This window comes from Alosa pseudoharengus, unplaced genomic scaffold (assembly GCF_046254945.1).
Source record: "Alosa pseudoharengus isolate Yale_2024_CS ecotype anadromous, Long Island Sound unplaced genomic scaffold, YU_APseudo_1.1 YU_APseudo_1.1_scf_1, whole genome shotgun sequence".
Lineage (NCBI taxonomy): Eukaryota > Metazoa > Chordata > Actinopteri > Clupeiformes > Clupeidae > Alosa > Alosa pseudoharengus.
The window spans coordinates 35,146,780-35,165,718 of record NW_027468564.1 but is presented as its reverse complement, the minus strand read 5'-3'; the positions used below and the strand labels follow the sequence as shown (position 1 = coordinate 35,165,718).

The 18,939-nt window shown below is 42.9% G+C and overlaps 1 protein-coding gene across 1 annotated transcript in view; it reads left to right on the top strand.

The window, feature by feature from the left end:
- The first annotated feature begins 18,510 nt into the window (after positions 1–18,510).
- Positions 18,511–18,939, top strand: part of LOC143134644 (heparan sulfate glucosamine 3-O-sulfotransferase 6-like) — a 27,381-nt gene continuing 26,952 nt past the window's right edge. The window contains exon 1 of the mRNA XM_076295235.1: positions 18,511–18,939. This exon is cut by the window's right edge and continues 393 nt beyond it. Coding sequence (XP_076151350.1) covers positions 18,788–18,939 — 152 coding nt within the window. The 5' untranslated portion in view covers positions 18,511–18,787.

Below are 18,939 nucleotides of genomic sequence, written 5' to 3'. Positions count from 1 at the left end.
GAATATGTCCATGTCATTTACTATTCTTTTCGGCTCTGCACATTTTACATGCACAGAGATACTGAGGACTACAGCTCTGGAGATGGTCTGGTAATTTGTGTGTGTGTGTGTGTGTGTGTGTGGGAATATGTCCATGTAATTTACTATTCTTTTCGGCTCTGCACATTTTACACACACAGAGATACTCAGGACTACAGCTCTGGTAATGGTTTTGTTGAGTGAGTGGTGCTTAGTACTGCACCTTATTGTGTACAGGTCTCTTTTTTTCTCTTTTTTATGTGCATAAACACAGTGAGAGAGAAAAAGAGAGACTTTCTGAGAACTAGGGCTGATGTTTTTTCTTTTCTTTTTTCATCTGTCCATCAGTCCTCTACTTTGTGGCAAAACAACAATAATCATAATCTGGGGTTTGGTGAAAACCTGCCTCTGACAAACAAACACTGTTAACATGCACTATAATGTATTTCCTTTTTTGCTTTTAGGGGTTTCATCTAAGAGTTAGAGTGTTACTGTTACACTAATAACACTCTAGTTATTTTTGTGACTGCACACATTTGTGTGTGTGTGTGTGTGTTAGTGTGAATATGTCCATGCCATTTACTATTCTTTTCGGCTTTGTTTGCTACACCTGATCCAACAAGCGCTCACTGCACACACACACACACACACACACACACACACACACACACACACACTTTGGTTCAATTTTGCCAGCATGGCTGACCAATTCATTCTGTCCTACTTAACTTAAGTGAATGACACCATGCTGTCCACTATTTTTTAACGTTTATTTTAAAGTCATTGGCATGAACATTGAATAGATAAGCTAACGACAAGTGACAGCATGGTCAAAATCTGTGATGCTTCTTTGTTCTCAGCTTTGTTACAACTTATAGAGCCTACAAGCAGTTGGGAAAATGCAGAAATGTATTTACAGCAAAGGTAGACCCACATACATTGTTTCCTGACTGTTGATGCTATGGATTGTCAGTTTGTAAAGTTTAGGCAAAGTTGGAAGTAACGTTAGGAATCTCTGATCAATATAATTGGTAAGGCTGGACCATTGATCATGCAAGTGTCAGAAAGGAATCCAAATCATGAGTCACCAGACTCTCTTCACTTTTTGAATGAGTTTGGATTTTTCCAGGCTATATGCAACCCCCCCCCCCCACACCCCCCTCACCCCCCAAACATCAACATTCATCAAGAGCACCCTCCCCACATCTGCACTGAATTAGCCGTCACTTCCTGCCTGTCGACTACTGAGGGGGGCTAATCAGCCAATCACAACTTCCGACATCTGTCTAGCCTGTTCGCATCTGTATTCATCATATCCTTCCCTTTCTTATATCCTCTCCTCCTCCTTGTTCCACCCGCGACCACACACACACACACACACACACACACACAGACGCATGCAGGCACACGCACACACTCTCTCTCTCTTTCTTTCACTCTCTCTCTCTTTCTTTCTCTCTCTCTCTGTCTTTCTCTCTCTCTCTCTCTAACCCCTATAACCCCTACAAACATGTGCACACATAGTGTACACATACTGTACACACTCTTTCACACAAACAAACTCTCTTACACACACAAACACACACACACACACACACACACACACACACACACACTTATACGTAAATACACACACACCTACACACACACACTCCTGTCAGCTTCTAACCCAGGCCTTTCAGCAGGGTGAGTGGTGAAGCACTGTTGGCACCGAGCTGGTTTTCATTAGCTGGTGTGGAGCGCTGTGGCCTATAGCCTAGACTTACATGCAAATCTAACATTGATTTCACACTCACCATGCTTACAGTGAATTGGTGAACCTTTGTGTGTGTGTGTGTGTGTGTGTGTGTTTGTATGTGTGTGCATATGCGTGAGCGTATGCTTACGTGGGTATTATATGGGGGTGTTTGTGTGTGTGTGTGTGTGTGTGTGTGTACGTGGGTATTATATGGGGGTGTGTGTGTATGCTTACTGATCTGTAATGTGTGGAGATGTGTGTGTGTGTGTGTGTATGGGTGTGGGTGTATGTGTGCGTATGGAGAAGCAGGGAGGGAGACAGACAGAGAGAGACATCAGTCTATACCAGTCCTGTTGCTGTTGGCAACGTCACGACTGCAAGTCTTGAACATATAAGCAATGCTAAAATACACCATTACTAACGCTGAGGTAGCAGTATAAAACAAGGCTTTGTTGAACTATATAAACTATATCATCAATATCTTTCGAAGTTCATGTGCAATATAGTCTGTTTAGTTCAGTAGCATAACGTTCCAATCATTTTTAGTGTGGTTGTGATTTAAGCAAAAACACACATTGAAATAGCTACAATGCTGAGTAGCAGCTTACATCACTATACAAAATATAACAACTTCTCTCTCCAGTAGAGCAAATCACAGCACATTTTGGCAGTTGAAGAAATGTAGAAATGAAGGAAAGTCCTTGTACTTTCTTTTCATGAAAATCTCATTACACTCCACAGAAAGCTGACTATTTTTTTCAGCGTTCAGCATTTCCTGTGTGGTGGGATGGCTCGTCATACAGGACCTTCATGTGTGCGTGCGGCCGAACATCTGTTCCATCATCACTGGTACGGTAAACATTAGTTTAGACTTCTTCCCGGGGCCCATATACGGATCAAAGGCGTCACTATGACATCTCTCAGGGTCGAGATCATAGTGCGGTGCTTGAAGCGTCTCGTGCTGCCGTGTTTTGAATTTTGGATGGTAGTCGGCCGTGTCTGTCGAAGTCTTTTTCTACACGTGTTTGTTGTCACCTGTGAAACGTTTGGATGTGCTGTATACATCTATGTGTTTTTTGCAGTAAATGCCTGTTTCATATGGTATATCTGCAACTTCTACTCTTAGTGCTTTAATTATAATCATTTATGGTGAAATAAGGCAACTTAGATACTCATAGTTAGTGCTTAATTATATTAATTTATGGTGAAATAAGGCAACTTAGATACTCATAGTTAGTGCTTAATTATAATAATTTATGGTGAAATAAGGCAACTTAGATACTCAGTTAGTGCTTAACTAATCATTTATGGTGAAATAAGTGGCAGCTTTTGTATCATAATGTCATCTGCTAAAATCTGGACTGGAAGCACAGAGGTTGAATAATTTTGCAAGGAGCTAAATTAAATAAATGAGGTTTTGCTTACACATGTTTGTAATAATATTAATACAGATTGGGAAAATATGCACAAGTATGTTTTGTAACAGAGAACAAGGATAAATATAACGGATGACTTTCAGGAGTGTTGAATACTTCAGTCACCTTCTCAGTATAGCCTAAGCCAGTCCATTCCGTGAGACTTATGGATCGTCAACTACAGTGGAATAGTTTAAATTTATGGACGGCCGTTCTGCCACTTAACTCCGCCACTGGGAACAATGTCTCATTCAATTTACTGAACAGGCAACACTGAACAGCCTATTAGACCAGGAGAGTTGCACGAGTGGCATTTATCACCCAGTTTGTGGTGAGCGGGAGTTGGAAAAGAAAACAAACCATTCCTCTGGGGTTTGGGGAGAAAGCAAGGCCTGCACATTGGACCTAATACAGTACACCGCATTACATTACATTACATGATATTTATTTTTTCATTCTTATGTTGATTCATTTAGCTGATTCTTTTATCGAAAGCAACGTACGGATGAGGGCTAGTGCTTAAGCTACGTCGCTAAAGGAGACCTTGGTGTAAAGGTCCCTGCACACACTGCCATCAGGGTGACTGTTTATAGCCAACTCCTGTAGGATACTACAGTCTCTAGTGTGTGTGCATACGCGTTTGTGCATATGTGTGTGTGTGTGTTTGGGTTGGTTTATTATTTGTGCACGTGTTTGTGTGTGTGCGTGTGTGCGTGTGTGTGTGTGTGTGTGTGTGTGTGCTATCTCCGGGAGCAGAGCCAACCACTCAAACCGGCTCGCCGAACTTCAAAGGCACGCTGCCCGACCCGCCGCCAAAGGAAGGAAGGCACTGAAACTATTTTATCAAGCTCTACAGTCTCGCTCACAGCCTCCGACCCCAAACCCAGAGGACCGCTGGAGCAGGGTCCAGTGTTTGTGGCAGATAGAATTCATGAACATATTGCTTTTTTACGAGGTCTTGTGAAGGAGGTTCAGACCGTAAGGGGTCAAAGGAGTGCCCATGTACTGTAAATCTGCTGCACAGCAGGGGTGGGCCTAGACCTTATAGTCAAGTCAAGTCAACTTTAACTATATAGCACGTCATACACAGAGGTCATTCAATATGCTTCACATAAACAAAAGCAAACAGGAATAGCTAATACAAGCATAGAAGGGCAATAGTCAAAGAATAGTTTAAAAAGTAAAGAATAATAAAAAAATTTTTTTTTATTATAGACCTTAACCTGTCTGTGTCTTGAAGAGAGATTAAGAACAAATAGTAACTTCATCATGTAAAAAAATCTATTTGCCACTTAAGCTGGTCGTTAGTGCCCTATCAAGCTGTTTCAATGGGAAAGGAGGGGGGGGGGGTTAACTGTGTTTAAATAGGTGACATGTGAATGTGTTTTGAGGTGTGGCAAATTCTTATATATTATATTATACAACAATTGGGTTCTATGGAACTATTTATTTGTTTCTGATCATGATCGTGGCTACGGCCGAACAACACCCGTGGGAATATCCATGACCAACCCCACTCTCACTCGTGCTATATTGCTTAAATAATATTTTTATTTGTTGTATTTATTTTTAATTCATGTATTACTATAATGCAAAAAAATATTTATAGATGGCCTTTTATATGTATGACGGAGAGGTTGCCAATGTAGAGGGTTTGACTTTTCTTACAGAAAATGTGAAAAAGTTCTAGAAAAGAATAATTGCCCTTTTTATTGGGTGCCAAGTGTTGCATGCCATTTTTCGCAGACAACATGCAATCAGATTATTTTTTAATGTAGGCAATAAAAGGGGAAAAAAATCTCTTTCCAGAGTCTGATATCGGATAATTCAAATCTCTGTATACCGTAAGTTCTCCTATAACGCCATCATACTGCAAGCCAGGACCAACAGCTTTCTTCGCACTTGTATTATCATCAAAAGAAAGTGCAAAGTAATTTGTGGGCTACTGACATTAAAACGAACCAGCAGGTATGTATGGGTGGTCTTCATTAGGCTGGCTGTGTGTGTGTGTGTGTGTGTGTGTGTGTGTGTTAGTTGAGATAACTTATCAGGACATCTTGCATATCTTATACTGCGCTCAGATGTTGAGGCGGCCGTGTAACATGCAAGTTTGTTTTTGACACGAAAGGCTTAAGGAGTAAGTTGTTTTCAGACCGACCTAAATCGCTCTCTTACTGCGTTGTAAAATTACCACTTTGATCGATCCAGTAGGTAACATTTTGCAAGATCTGGAACAAGACTCCTTTTCGTGCCTGCATCCCACACCGAGAAGCTTTCCCGTGATCTTCAGATAGCCGGTCGTGCCACATGTAGCTCGCCGGGGACGAGAGTTGAACATTGGGGCTCGGAAGGAACAAGTGAGTGGTGTGCCTTTTGTTTCAACTGCACGTCAGGCACTATAAATGATGAGCCGTTTGAAGCAAGCTAATTGCACATGATACAGGGCCAACCGCAACATTGACAGTTCATTCCGTCACACGTTCTTGTCAGTCCCTCTTTCCCTTAAGTAGCTGGTGAGGAGTTAGAAATGTCTGTCTCCATTTTCAGTTTGTCTCCTTATTCATTTATGTATCTGCCAACCCTTCCCCCTCACTCTCTCTTTCTCTCACACTCTGTCTCACTCTTTCCCATTCTCTTTATCTCTCTCTCTCTTTCTCTCTCTCTCTCTCCCTCTCTCTCTCTCTCTCTCTCTCTCTCTCTCACACACTCTCTCTCTCTGTTTTCATGTCCTGCTGTATGTTGTTATGTCTACCGCCTGGAGAGCTGTTACATCGACATGCACATCTTATCAGCAGAGCAGTGATGCAAGTCAACTGAACCGCTGCTTTGGTCTCCGCACTCCTCAGCAGTGAGAGATATGTCTTGAAATGATAAACTTGGACACAAAACATATAGGCTTCATGGGTTAGTACGGGTGAAGTATAGATAAAAGACAGAAACAAATAATGAGACAGTTCAGACATGTACTCTTTCTCCCCCCCCCCCCCCACCCCTTCTGTGATTGGCATGTATTTTGCTGTAGAGTAGATTGATGAAATGGTTCTGTTTTTGCTGTTTTAAAAATCTTAAAATGAAATACATTCAATAAAAATAAACGTCTCTCTCTCTCTCTCTCTCTCTCACTTTCTGAGTCTCTCCGTCTCTTTCCCTCTCTGAGTGGCGAGGCGCCGGCTGCCAATAGAAACTTCCAGAACACACGCTGAGGCCAGGGGCGTCACTAGACCTTATTCACTGGGGCACGTGCCTTAGTAAAAGTCTCCAGTGCCCCAGTAAAATTCTAGCGCGGCTCTAGCTGGAAACGGCATTCATGAGCGCATCTCCGTGCCTGCTTTAATCATGTCTCGAGTCTGTCACTTACCAGCCAATAATAAAAAAAAAACAAGGAATAAAGAAAGGGGCCATAATAGCCAATCAGGAAATAGCACCTCTGTAGCTGGCTAAGATTGAACGCAACAACCAATGAAAATCGTTCACATGATTCTTCCGAGTGTTTCGTTGTACTGCACACACATACACTGTGGATTGTGGAATCACTTTGAGCATAGAGTAAGTCGTCCCCTGTTTAATGTTACAACAAATTCACAACTTGTTTGACAGAAAAAATTACAAGTTGATCGCTGTTAGAGAGTGTTAGGGTAACATAACATAACTAGCATCTGTTTTTCAATGCTTAGCGTCATTGTAGCCTAAATTTAGCAACAGTTTACCAGCTTGTGCTCTCTCCCTCACACACACACTCACACCATGCGTAGGCTGCATGCACACATGCGGACAATTAATAAGGATTTATACGTATACTGTAGAGACTCCTGTAAAAGTAGCCTATACTGTTTGTGAAGCTGTCCTACTGTAAAACTAAACACAGCCTTCTGACTATTCAGAGATGGACATCAGAAAATTCTTCCTGAACAGAGGGAGAGGAACAGTGAGGAGGATGAGGGAGGTATGATAATTTTGCCCACATTAACGGTAACATTAACATTTATGCTGGTAATAGCCAGTGCTGTGATTTGATCAATGGTTTAATGGCAAACTTAAATAAGTTTGCTGCATTTGCAAATGTAGCCTATAATAATACACACAGAATCAGAATAGCCATCTGTGTAGATTATTATAGGCTACATTTGCAAATTATCACCAAAAGTCAGTATGAGAGCTTTAGTAGGCTATTTAAGCTACAAAGAACTGCAGTATTGCCAGGATGTATATAGGACCCTGGGAGGGAAGTATATCTCACTTTTGACTAAAAATAAGCTTCCCTTGTGTTAGTAGGAAAGCCTATTAAATTAATGCATGTGAGTATAGGCCTACTTATGCCTATGTGTTTGGATGTTGATGGATAGTGGCTGCTACAACAATTGAGGGAGAGAGTGCAGGAGGAGGAGGAGGAGAAGGTCGAAAAGAGGGAGAAGAGAGGGGAGAAAGAGCACAGGCTGGGCAGTCCAATACCAGGCAGGGGGAGGAGGAGGAGAGAGACAGGCAAGAAATGGATGAGGACATGATGGGGGCTAGGCGTAAAACTATTCAGAGTATGGAGGAGGATGTCTGTGACCTAGGGGAGATATGTGATGGTCCAAATCAGGCTAGCCATTTATTCATATTGCGCGCACAGTTTTTTTTTTTTTTTTTTATGTATTGGGAGTTGGGGGCCTGTGCCCCAGCAAAGCTCTAGGTCTAGAATCGCCCCTGGCTGAGGCCTTGTACGGAATCGTACTGATTAGACAAATGGTTCAGTGCAATAGATCACACAGCCAGACACAGACAGGCCGTTCTCTAGGCAGCCTGCGCAGCAGTGATGAAGTCAAGTCAGCGTTTATTTTTTACGTCCACACATACGCATTTATCATACATTTAAATTTATTCATTTGGCAGACGTGTTTATCAAAAGCGACTTACGGCGATAGAATAACATTTAAGTTATTAATATTTATACTACAGATGCAGCATTAGAATAACATTTAACCTATTAACATTTAAGCATTTTAATATTTAAGCTACAGTTGCAACATTAGAATAACATTTAAGCTACATACATATGAGAGATACATATGAGTTTCTCAAGAACTATGGCTCCACATAGAGCATAAAGAACACTGTCAAGTATTCAATAGTGAAGAAATATGTACAGTGCTGGATATATTGTTGATAGTTGAGCTAGCCAATCATATTGCACTCCCTTCCTGTGTTTGGCACCAGTCAGAGACAAAACATGTATTAGAATTACAGACTAACCCTTTAATCTACTCACTCCTCCAGTGGTGCAGTGGTGGTCATACAACATCTGTTTGATATTTGTTTATTCGTATCTCTCTAACTGTGGTTGCCAGTCAAAACTCTTGAGGAAAACGATGTGCGTCGAAATGTTAAGTCACTTGCACCACCATTAAAGTCTGAAAAAAGTTCTGCGTGGGTTACTCCGGTCCTTGCGTGGGTTCCTTGCGTGGGTTACTCCGGTCCTTGCGTGGGTTCCTTGCGTGGGTTACTCCGGTCCTTGCGTGGGTTCCTCCGGTCCTTGCGTGTGGGTTACTCCGGTCCTTGCGTGGGTTCCTCCGGTCCTTGCGTGTGGGTTACTCCGGTCCTTGCGTGGGTTACTCCGGTCCTTGCGTGTGGGTTACTCCGGTCCTTGCGTGGGTTCCTCCGGTCCTTGCGCGTGGGTTCCTCCGGTCCTTGCGTGTGGGTTACTCCGGTCCTTCCCTGGGTCCAGTCATCTGAAGCGGCCCAGGGGGCTGCTGCTGATTCTGTGCTCCTGCTCCATCCATGAGCACGGAGGGGTTGTAGTGCCAGTGATGCCCATTTCATCGCTTCAACGTCTGTTTGATATTTGGGTGCTCATATCTCCTTGCTGTGGTTGCCCATTTTGGCTGCTCATATCTCCTTGCTGTGGTTGCCCCCTCTTTGGCTGCTTATATCTCTCTGTTGTGGTTGCCAGTTTTGGCTGCTCATATCTCTCTGCTGTGGTTGCCAGTTTTCTGTCTGCAATTCTACAACCAGACAGTTGCCTTTCAATCGGTTCATCTCTTTTCCCATGGATCTGCACTCTTCTATTTTTCAGTCTCTCGTTTTTTTTTTTCTGTCCCCCTTTGGCTCTCATAAGAGTGGTCCTTATAGTGTCTCCATAAATAGGATTTATTTTCATCACAAGCTGGTGTGTGCTGGGCATTCTGGCGCATAATGGCTGCCGTGCATCACCCAGGTGGATGCTACACATCGTTGGTGGTCAGTGAGGTTCCCCCTTCACTGTAAAGTGCTTTTGGGTGCTACATAAAGTGCTACATACATGCAAGTTGTTGTTGTTTTTGTTGTTGTCGTTCTGCGCACATTTGTCATCCACACACTGTCTTCATCTCCAATAAATGTGCTGTACAAACACACACACAGGCTCAGTCACATGCATCCTGTCCGCAGTGATCTGTTGAGCGTTCACATAATGAAATTGAGAGTTTTGAAACAAACTGAATGCAGTTCTAATCACCCACTGTGTGTGTGCTTGCCTGTGTGTGTGTGTGTTTGTGTGTGTGTGTGTTTGTGTGTGTGTGTGTGTGTGTGTCTGTGTGTTTGTATTTGTGTTTGAAATTGAGAGTTTAGACACAAAATATAAGTTTCAGGTTGGATTGGTTTAAATGTGTGGGGGGGATAAAGCAGGATTCACACCCACTGTTTCTGTATGCAAACACACCAACATAATCTCTCTCTCTCTCTCTCTCTCTCTCTCTCTCTGTCTCGCTGTGCATCAGTCCATGCTCAGTTGACCTGAGTGTTACTGTCACAACAAGACACCATTTCACTGTACTGCCAAAAGAAGACATTTGAACACAGAGTTTAAAAAAGAGAATTTAACACAAGAAAAACATGCGAGAGATTAATTCATAGTCTGAGAAGAGTGAAGCAATGTATGTATGCTCTCTCTTTCTCCTCTCTCTCTCTCTCTCTCTCTTCTCTCTCTCTAATTTCCTCCAATCTCCACCATCTCTGAGGTGACATACCTGTGCTGACTTGTCTTCCCCTCTTTTTTATCTCCTCCTTTCTTTTCCTCTTCTCTTTTCCTGTCTGAAGGCACTGGTCCTCTCTCTCTCTCCCTCCCTCATTTTCTCTCTCCCTCTGTTTCCTCCTTGATGTGAAAGAACTGGTCTCCCTGGTAAGAAAAGAACTCTCCCTCCCTTCTTCTTTCCACATATTTTCTCACATTTCTTTCTCTCCGTATTTCTCATTCCCTCCTCTCTGTATTTCTCTCACTCTCTCTCCCCCTCTTTCTTTCTCTCTTCCTTCCCCTTCATCTTTCTCTCTCTCTCTCTCTCTCTCTCTCTCTCTCTCTCTCGTTTGTGAAGGCGCTGTGTTCTCTGCCTCACCCATGCAGTAGTGGAGGCCCCAGACGGCATGCCCTGTACTTAGGCTCTGACCACAGAGCTCCTGTGCAGTGGGATGTCGGCTGGCAACGGCCCTGTTTGCCCTGCACTTGTGTGTGTGTGTGTGTGTGTGTGTGTGTGTGTGTGTGTGTGTGTGTGTGTGTGTGTGTGAGGAGTTTGAGAGAGAGTGCGTGAGGAGTTTGAGAGAGAGAGAGAGAGAGAGAGAGAGAATGAGAGTGTGTGTGTGTTGAGGGTGTGTGTGTGTGTGTGTTGACTGTGTGTGTGTGTTTGTACGCACGCTCAAACCACACAGCTCCTGTGCAGCGTGCTGTTGGCTGGCGACGGCTCAGTTTGCCCTGTAAACATGCTCCACTGTCCCACTGCTGCCGGTCAGAGACATAGAGACCAAGAGAAGCCTGTGTGTGTGTGTGTGTGTGTGTTTGTGTGTGTGTGTGTGTGTGTGTGTGTGTGTGTGTGTGTGTGTGTGTGTGTGTGTGTGTGTTTGTGTGTGTGTGAGAGAGAGAGAGAAAAAAGGATGAGAATGTGTTTAAGGGTGTTTATCTGAGAGAGAGAGCGTATGAGCACGTATGCTAATGTTTGTGGAGGTAACAAGAGTTCTGACTAAATCCAAACTGGGTCTGTCATTCATTCCCTCTCGTGCGTGTAGCCACTCATTAACGGCCTCCATCAGGCTGGACTTCAGCACACAACACTGCTCAGCACAGCACAGCAGAGCACAGCACAGCGGGGGCTCCTAGGCACCAGGGTACAGGGGATGGACGTCGGATGTGGCCTTCGGTGTCCCATTGTCTGGAAGTTGTTTTCTAGCTTGTTTACAAATCTATATTGTCTTAAATGTGAGTGTATGTGTGCAGCGATCCCCCCCCCCCCCTTTTCAGATATTGACAATAAAAGATAATGATAGTATTCCAATTAAACTGAAAACACAGATACATTCATTTTGGGAGAAAATCTTGTGCTGTAACAAACACCTAATTCTTCAGAGTCGACCCCCATACTTCAGTACCTTGACCAGGTGCCATAACCATGTATGGGGCCTGTGTCTCCCTGAATGCAGGCCTAATTGCCCACTCTGTCTGTGTGTGTGTGTGTGTGTGTGTCTGTGTGTAATGGAGATCAGACCCGTGTGTGTGTGTGTGTGTGAGAGTATGTGTTTGCATGTGTGTGTGTGTGTGTGTGTATGTGAGAGAGTGAGTATATGTGTGTGTGAGAGTGTGCGTTTGCATGTGTATGTGTGCATGTGCATGTGATACAGGTGGTGGTGGGGGAGTGGGTTGTAACTATCCAGTCTGTTTACAATTAAGTGTGAACTATTATGTATTATTATCAGTAATCCTCAAGGGAAGGTGTAATTAAGACAGATACGGTAAGTTTATTTATGAATCGCAATTTCTGCAGGTTGGTAATTCACAGTGCATAGTGTATGTGTGCGTGTGTGTGTGTGTGTGCGTGTGTGTGTGTGGTGGAGCTAGTTGTAATGGCAATCTCTGATTACACCACCCCAGCACCTGGTCTCCACCCACTGACATGAAAAAAAATCTTAATGAGCAGGTCTCTCAGTTTAACCATCTTAGAACAGGTCTTTCAGGTTAACCAACTGGATGATGAACAAACTAGGACCGTGGGATGCGTTGATCGTTGAGATGCTTATACCAGTTAGGATGGCGCGTGGGATCTTACCATTGTGCTGCATATTTAAATGACATTTTGTACCTGAAATGTGATTGTATGACTGTCTATTCAATGTAGGTAACTTTGTAAAACACTTTGTAAAACACTTGTATATCTATATAAATAATGCTGATGACAGCTGATGCTGAAACAGCTGATGCATAATAAATAGCTGGTGTAGCAGGAGAAACAGTAGAGCTGTACGCTGGTCTGTCACTAAGACATGATGGTGATGGGTAAGACATGATTGGATGGATGACTATAGAGTTGTCATAGAAAGCAAATCAAACAAGTCAGAAAGATTCCTGCTCCACTTGTAGAAGCAGAGTAGAAAGACACAGTTGTAGAAGCCACACACACACACACACATACACACACACACACACACACACCAGAATGAAACCGTATATATGTGGCAGCAGTGGGGGTGCAGCTCTGTCGGTCTGCGGACTGCACAAGGTCTGACCCCTGTGGGACACTGAGCACCCTCTTAGTCTGCTCTGACAACAATAGACATCTCTCTTACACAGGGTTCTCTCTTTCTTTCTGTCTTTCTTTTTTTCTTTCTGTCTGTCTGTCTGTCTGTCTGACTGTCTGTCTGGCTGGCTGACTGACTATCTGACTGACTGTCTGTCTGTGTCGATTTCCACGGCCGTTCTGGGGGCTGTTGACATTATTGGTTTCTGACTGTCTTTTGACATACAGTAACAGTAAGTTACAATGCTTTTGGGAAACATTCCAAAAAATGTGAGAACATTTGTGAGATCCAACAAACTACATCATGATAATCTGCACTTTAGGCACACATAGACTTTTGCTTTGACTCTTTACTCTTTACTATTTTGATTGTTTGATTTACTCTTTTGATTTTGGGCAGCCGTGGCCTACTGGTTAGCGCTTCGGACTTGTAACCGGTTTGAACCCCGACCAGTAGGCACGGCTGAAGTACTCTTGAGCAAGGCACCTAACCCCTCACTGCTTCCCGAGCGCCGCTGTTGTTGCAGGCAGCTCACTGCCCCGGAATTAGTGTGTGCTTCACCTCACTGTGTGTTCACTGTGTGCTGAGTGTGTTTCACTAATTCACGGATTGGGATAAATGCAGAGACCAAATTTCCCTCACAGGATCAAAAGAGTATATATACTTACTTATACTTACTTATACTTTTGCCTCCAAACTGTACAGTACACCACAAGTGTGGCATGTAGACTTCACCCATTTGGGGAAAAATAACATGATTTCCTGAAATACACAAGGTACCTACTGCTCAGGGTAGGACCACAGATGGCTTGTTGTGACTGTGGTGACAGCTGCTGCTGTTTTCTCACACCACATACATGTGTGATACACACGTACAAAAATCACACACACATGCACACACACACGCAGCACACACACACACACACACACTCTCTCCGACACACACACAAACAAACACACAGACACACACACTTGCGTGCACACACACAAACACACACACAGACACACACTTGCGTGCACACACACACTTAAACTTAAACTTACACACATACACACAAACAGACACACATGCACACACACACACACACACACACACACACAGACTGTAGTGCCTTTCCTCACCTGTCAAAAATAACAGAAACTCATATGCAGTGTGATATTTTGTGATATTGTATACACACACACACACACCTTACTTACTCTCCCACCTCTAAATAGTGTTTCTAGAATGCTGAACAGTGTCTTGCGTCTGTGTTTCAGTAGTGTCACAAAAATAATGTTCCCCTGCTCATCTGGGAAAACAGTCACCATGGCGATGTTGTTGAGGAAGGAGTGAATACATCTTGTTAGCTTGCACCTGGGCCACTCTAGACTCCTACAGCACACACACACACACACACACACCTTTCCTCACCTGTCATAAATAACAGAAACACATATGCACAGTGTGATATTTTGTGATATGCACACACACACACTCACACACACACACACACACACACACACACACACACTATAACAGGAATGTGGCTACAGACCTAAACACACACCTGTTGGTGTAGAAATGCACTTTGACTTTGTGCTACTCTTTGTGCTACAAGCTATGGAATATGAGGTGTTGTTATTTCTGTTATTATTTTGATATCTTTCTTTTCTTCAGTGTACTTACTATTAGATAATAATAATAGCCTGCTTTTTTCTTTTAACATGGTGCATAAATGACTGAAGAAGATATATTTACACTAGCACATTTCAACAAAGATTTAATCCAGAAATAAAATATATCAAGCAAGAGCAATATTAGCATTATTTAAGCTAAATATCTAAAAGTGGGGCCAATAGGAATAGACTATATAGGCTATTCCACCAATCAAATTATTACATGAGAATCGCCCCATCTAAAATCACAAAGAAATCGGTATAATTGGTAAAAACAAATAGCAAAAGCATTTTTCAACTCTCTCTCCTAGATAGTAACACACATAGGCTAATGTGTTTGTATTAACTCACTTCAGCCCTGACCAAATCTAATAGGCTACTGCTTACGCTTTATCTGACATGTGAGATGCAAGTTAATCCAATGCTCTTTTGATATGCTCTCTGGTAAATTCCGTTAGAATCTCACTTAGGCCTACAACACACTAAGTTGAGTGGTTGTTGCTTTTTCCCACGCACAAAATAGCAAACCCTATACCACGCGCGTGTTTTAGATATTATTACCGCGAACAGAGGTTGGAGTTGGTCTTCGGTCAGGAGACTGCGCGAGAGCGTGAGAACCGCTGACCTGGGGGAAGAGATACGGAGACCAAGAGTCGCACGCCAACAAGTGCACTCCTTCACGGCGGCCAAAAAGCACTCTCACACGGCACCAATTAGCGAGAGTCGGAGTTATAAGTGGAGCATGCCTCCAATAACGCAGCTCCCATCAAAGCATCGAAAGAATTGGTGCTTCCCGGTTAACGGTCCGCACGCCATACGGAGTCTCAAATGCACTTAGCTTAATGCCCCAGTTTCATATAGCGCGGCACGAAATCAGAAGTTCACGATGCACTTTCGGAGACCTTTCTCTCAAAGGCTCTCAAAGCCCCTTCTGTTTCAGATAAACGGAAAAGTAAAATATAAATGATTTTCAGTAGGCTAGGCCTAGCGCTTATTTTTTTTAACAAGTTCAATTAAAGTAGTTAATTGTAGGGGAGACCGGGGACAGTTGCAACACTTTTTGCATTTGGCTCTGTTACTCATTGGATTAGACAAACCATTTTTTTATACAATACATTACATATGTCTGTTAATAGTCTAAACCATTTAAAGATAATTACAGAATCTACATTTTTCACAATTTGCATTTGAATGTAGAGTCAGATGTTGCAACTGACCCAGGCCCGGGGACAGTTGCAACATTGTTTGGGGATGGTTGCAACATGTTAAAAATACAATATATTACAATATATGTCAGTGCAGCAAAATTATTATTTTTGTATGTAAATACAAGTTATGTAAGTTATAATAATATTACAGTGTTATTTATTCACCAGCTTTGATTAGATGACAATTATAGATTTGTCTAGATGAATAGGCCTTATGTGCAGATGTCAAATATTGAAATTGATAAAATACAGTAGGACTTTAGTTACATAGGAAGAATGGAACAATTTGGGAGGCAATTCACTTTTATTTAGACTATTGTCATGTAAAACATTTTTTTAAAAATATATATTTTATATTATCATATTTATGCATTGTACGGGACTGTACGGGGACAGTTGCAACAGTTGTTGCAACTGTCCCCTTTCCTGCAGCTATGATAAAAACCTCATGTGCTAGCTAAACAAGGGGACCTTGACACATGCTAACCATAGTAGCTTAAAGTTAACATATCACTCATTTAAATCATATAAGTTTGAGCTGAATCACAAAAACAGTGACAGCAGTTTAACAGAAACAAAGCTCAAGAAAATTAGGGGGGGGGGCATCCAACTGAGCATATGCAGTGTGAGTGTCATCACTCTACCTTGTTTCTGATTGGAGAAAATTGACATGTTGCAACCATCCCCTGTTGCAACTGTCCCCGGTCTCCCCTATACTGTTAAATGCCAAACCGTCTCTGTCAACATATAAACATGAAATAAGTGGTGAAATTAAAGAAATGGTCTGGAAGGTACAGGCAATGCGTTGATCTGGTCTCGCTCTCTGGTAAAGGTTGGATGTGGCTATGTCGAAATAACAAGAGAGGTGTATGTGGGTATGTGGCAATTGATGACATGATGTGGACGGATTATTTTTTTCATGTTAATTCATGTTAAATGTCTATCCATTTTCTCACAATAAAACTATTTTTTAAAGGTGTGATGTGAGAATTGTGTGGATTAAATCTTCAGTGACTGTTCAATTATATAAGAACCAAGAAATGGTTCTTCATCATTTGAGCATATGCTCAAATGGGCTTTCTTGGGGTGACAAAAACAACAGTGTATTACCAAAGCATTTATAATTACTCTTAATTTGCTTTTAATACATTTCTTAATTTGCTTTTAATAAATACTCATAATTTCTCTCTTCTTCATCCCTTCAACATGGATTAGATTTATAGAATGCTGCTGAGGGTATTGGTCAGTGGGTTGGGGCTATAGAATGCTGCTGAGGGTATTGGTCAGTGGGATGGGGCTTCACGGGTGGTCCTGTCGGGGAGGCTGACGGGCAGACCTGAGGGCAGACGTTATTATTTTAGCCACGAAGGGGAGCCGGGCACCACCGAGTCTGGGGGACCCCCACAACACACACCTTTTCAGGGGAGAGTGTGGCATGGCCGCGCGCACACACACACACACACACACACACACACACACACACACACACACACACACACACACAGACCTGATACATACACTATACTTACACTACACTGCACACACACACACACACACACACACACACACACACACACACAATCTCTCCCACACAGACCTGATACATACACTATACTTACACTACACTGCACACACACACACACACACACACACACACACACACACACAAATTGTACATAGAACATTTCTGGTGAAAGTGCAGTATGAATGTGGGCTTCGTTCTAAAAGGCATAGGCATAGTGTGTGCAATGGGAGAAGGAGAGAAGGGTGTGTGTGTGTGTGTGAGAGAGAGAGTGAGAGAGAGGGAAAGAGAGAGAGAGAGAGTTGGAGAATGCATGTAAAAAGAAAAAGAAAAAAAACAAGAGAAAGTGAGAGAGGGACAGAGAGAAGACTGTGTGTGATTGAGAGGAGACTGTGTGTGTGTGTGTGTGTGTGTGTGTGTGTGTGTGTGTGTGTGAGGAACAGGTGGCTCATCAGGAATGTCACGTCAGCAGGGCACACACAACTCTCCTTTCTCTTTTCTCACAAGATAATACTGTCAAAAATTAAGCTTTATGCTCTTGTACAGTATAATGTGCACCCATTGGGGTCCTTTACCTTTAAATAAGCAAGTTTTCACTGTCTATCTTTGCCCCCTTGCTTCTGTGTGTGTGTGTGTGTGTGTGTGTGTGTGTGTGTGTGTGTGTGTGTGTGTCTCACAGGACACACACGTTGCGCTTAAGCGCACATAAACACAGTGGTGGCCATATAAATACCTTAGATAACATTTCACTCCCACCTCGACTGCATGGTCCCCCCCCCCCCCCCCGCGAACTTTGATCAGGTCAGAAAATAGTCCAACTTTTCCTCTGTCTCTGTGTGTCAGGAGTTTTGTATGACACATTCTCACACATTGTATAAACTTACAGTTATATAGGTAGGCACAAATATAAAATAATATGTAGGTTATCATTACATTTAGCCATATAGGTGTATTTAAGTGCAATCAGCAGTGATTGAAAGCCACTTTCTGCCTAATGAAGTGCTATTGCTGCTGCATGCTGAACGTTTTTAAAAATGTCTTCAAGTCCAGACATGAAGAGCTACTCTGATTTTTATTGGTGTATTAATGTCAACAGCAGTTATTCAAATGTAATTGCCTCTATAGTAATACATAACCTACGCACTTAAGAGACTAAAGCCATATTAGAAGCCTATGATGTGACCGTTATTATTCTGGTGTAATTCCATTAAGGCCACTGGGTCGATCGTTCTTGAGCTCTAACTGGTTTCAGTGCGGCGCTAATTACTGGTGTTATACAGTAGCACGCATAAATAGAAAAGGGAGCAGGGAGTGGTTGGTAGCAACAGGGCGTGGTCTCCCTGCCTCTAACGACGATTGCTGTGCTTCGGTAACCTTGGTCACCGGGGGGGACTGGCATTGCGAGTGAGAGAGACAGACGCGTCAACCCAACTGCCGGAGCTCCTAAAAGTGCATGACTTACATGCTTGCAGACTTTATGAGGGTAAAGTCAAGAGAGTGAGTGGGTAACAGTCTCCCTAACCCGACGAACTAAAATGCCAATTCAGAAGAAGCTGTGGCATTTTTTCAGACGGTGTAGGATTGCTCGACTGACTTTAGGCATATTGTGCCTTAATTTTGGACAGCTGCCTGCGCGTCCTTAATGTTTTCGGGGCCAAGTCGAGACTGTGTGAGGTATGTTTGGAAGCTTGTGTTTTGCTCAGGATAGCGACTCATGGGATGGGGCAATTGGAGACCCAGGTTCAACTTCGGACACCTGAAGGTGCAGTCCAAAGTGTCTGTCTTTTTGACCATGATCATTATCGTCACCTATTTGTTCTACTGCCTGACTGGATACTGCGAGTCGCTGCCTCGAACCTTGTACGA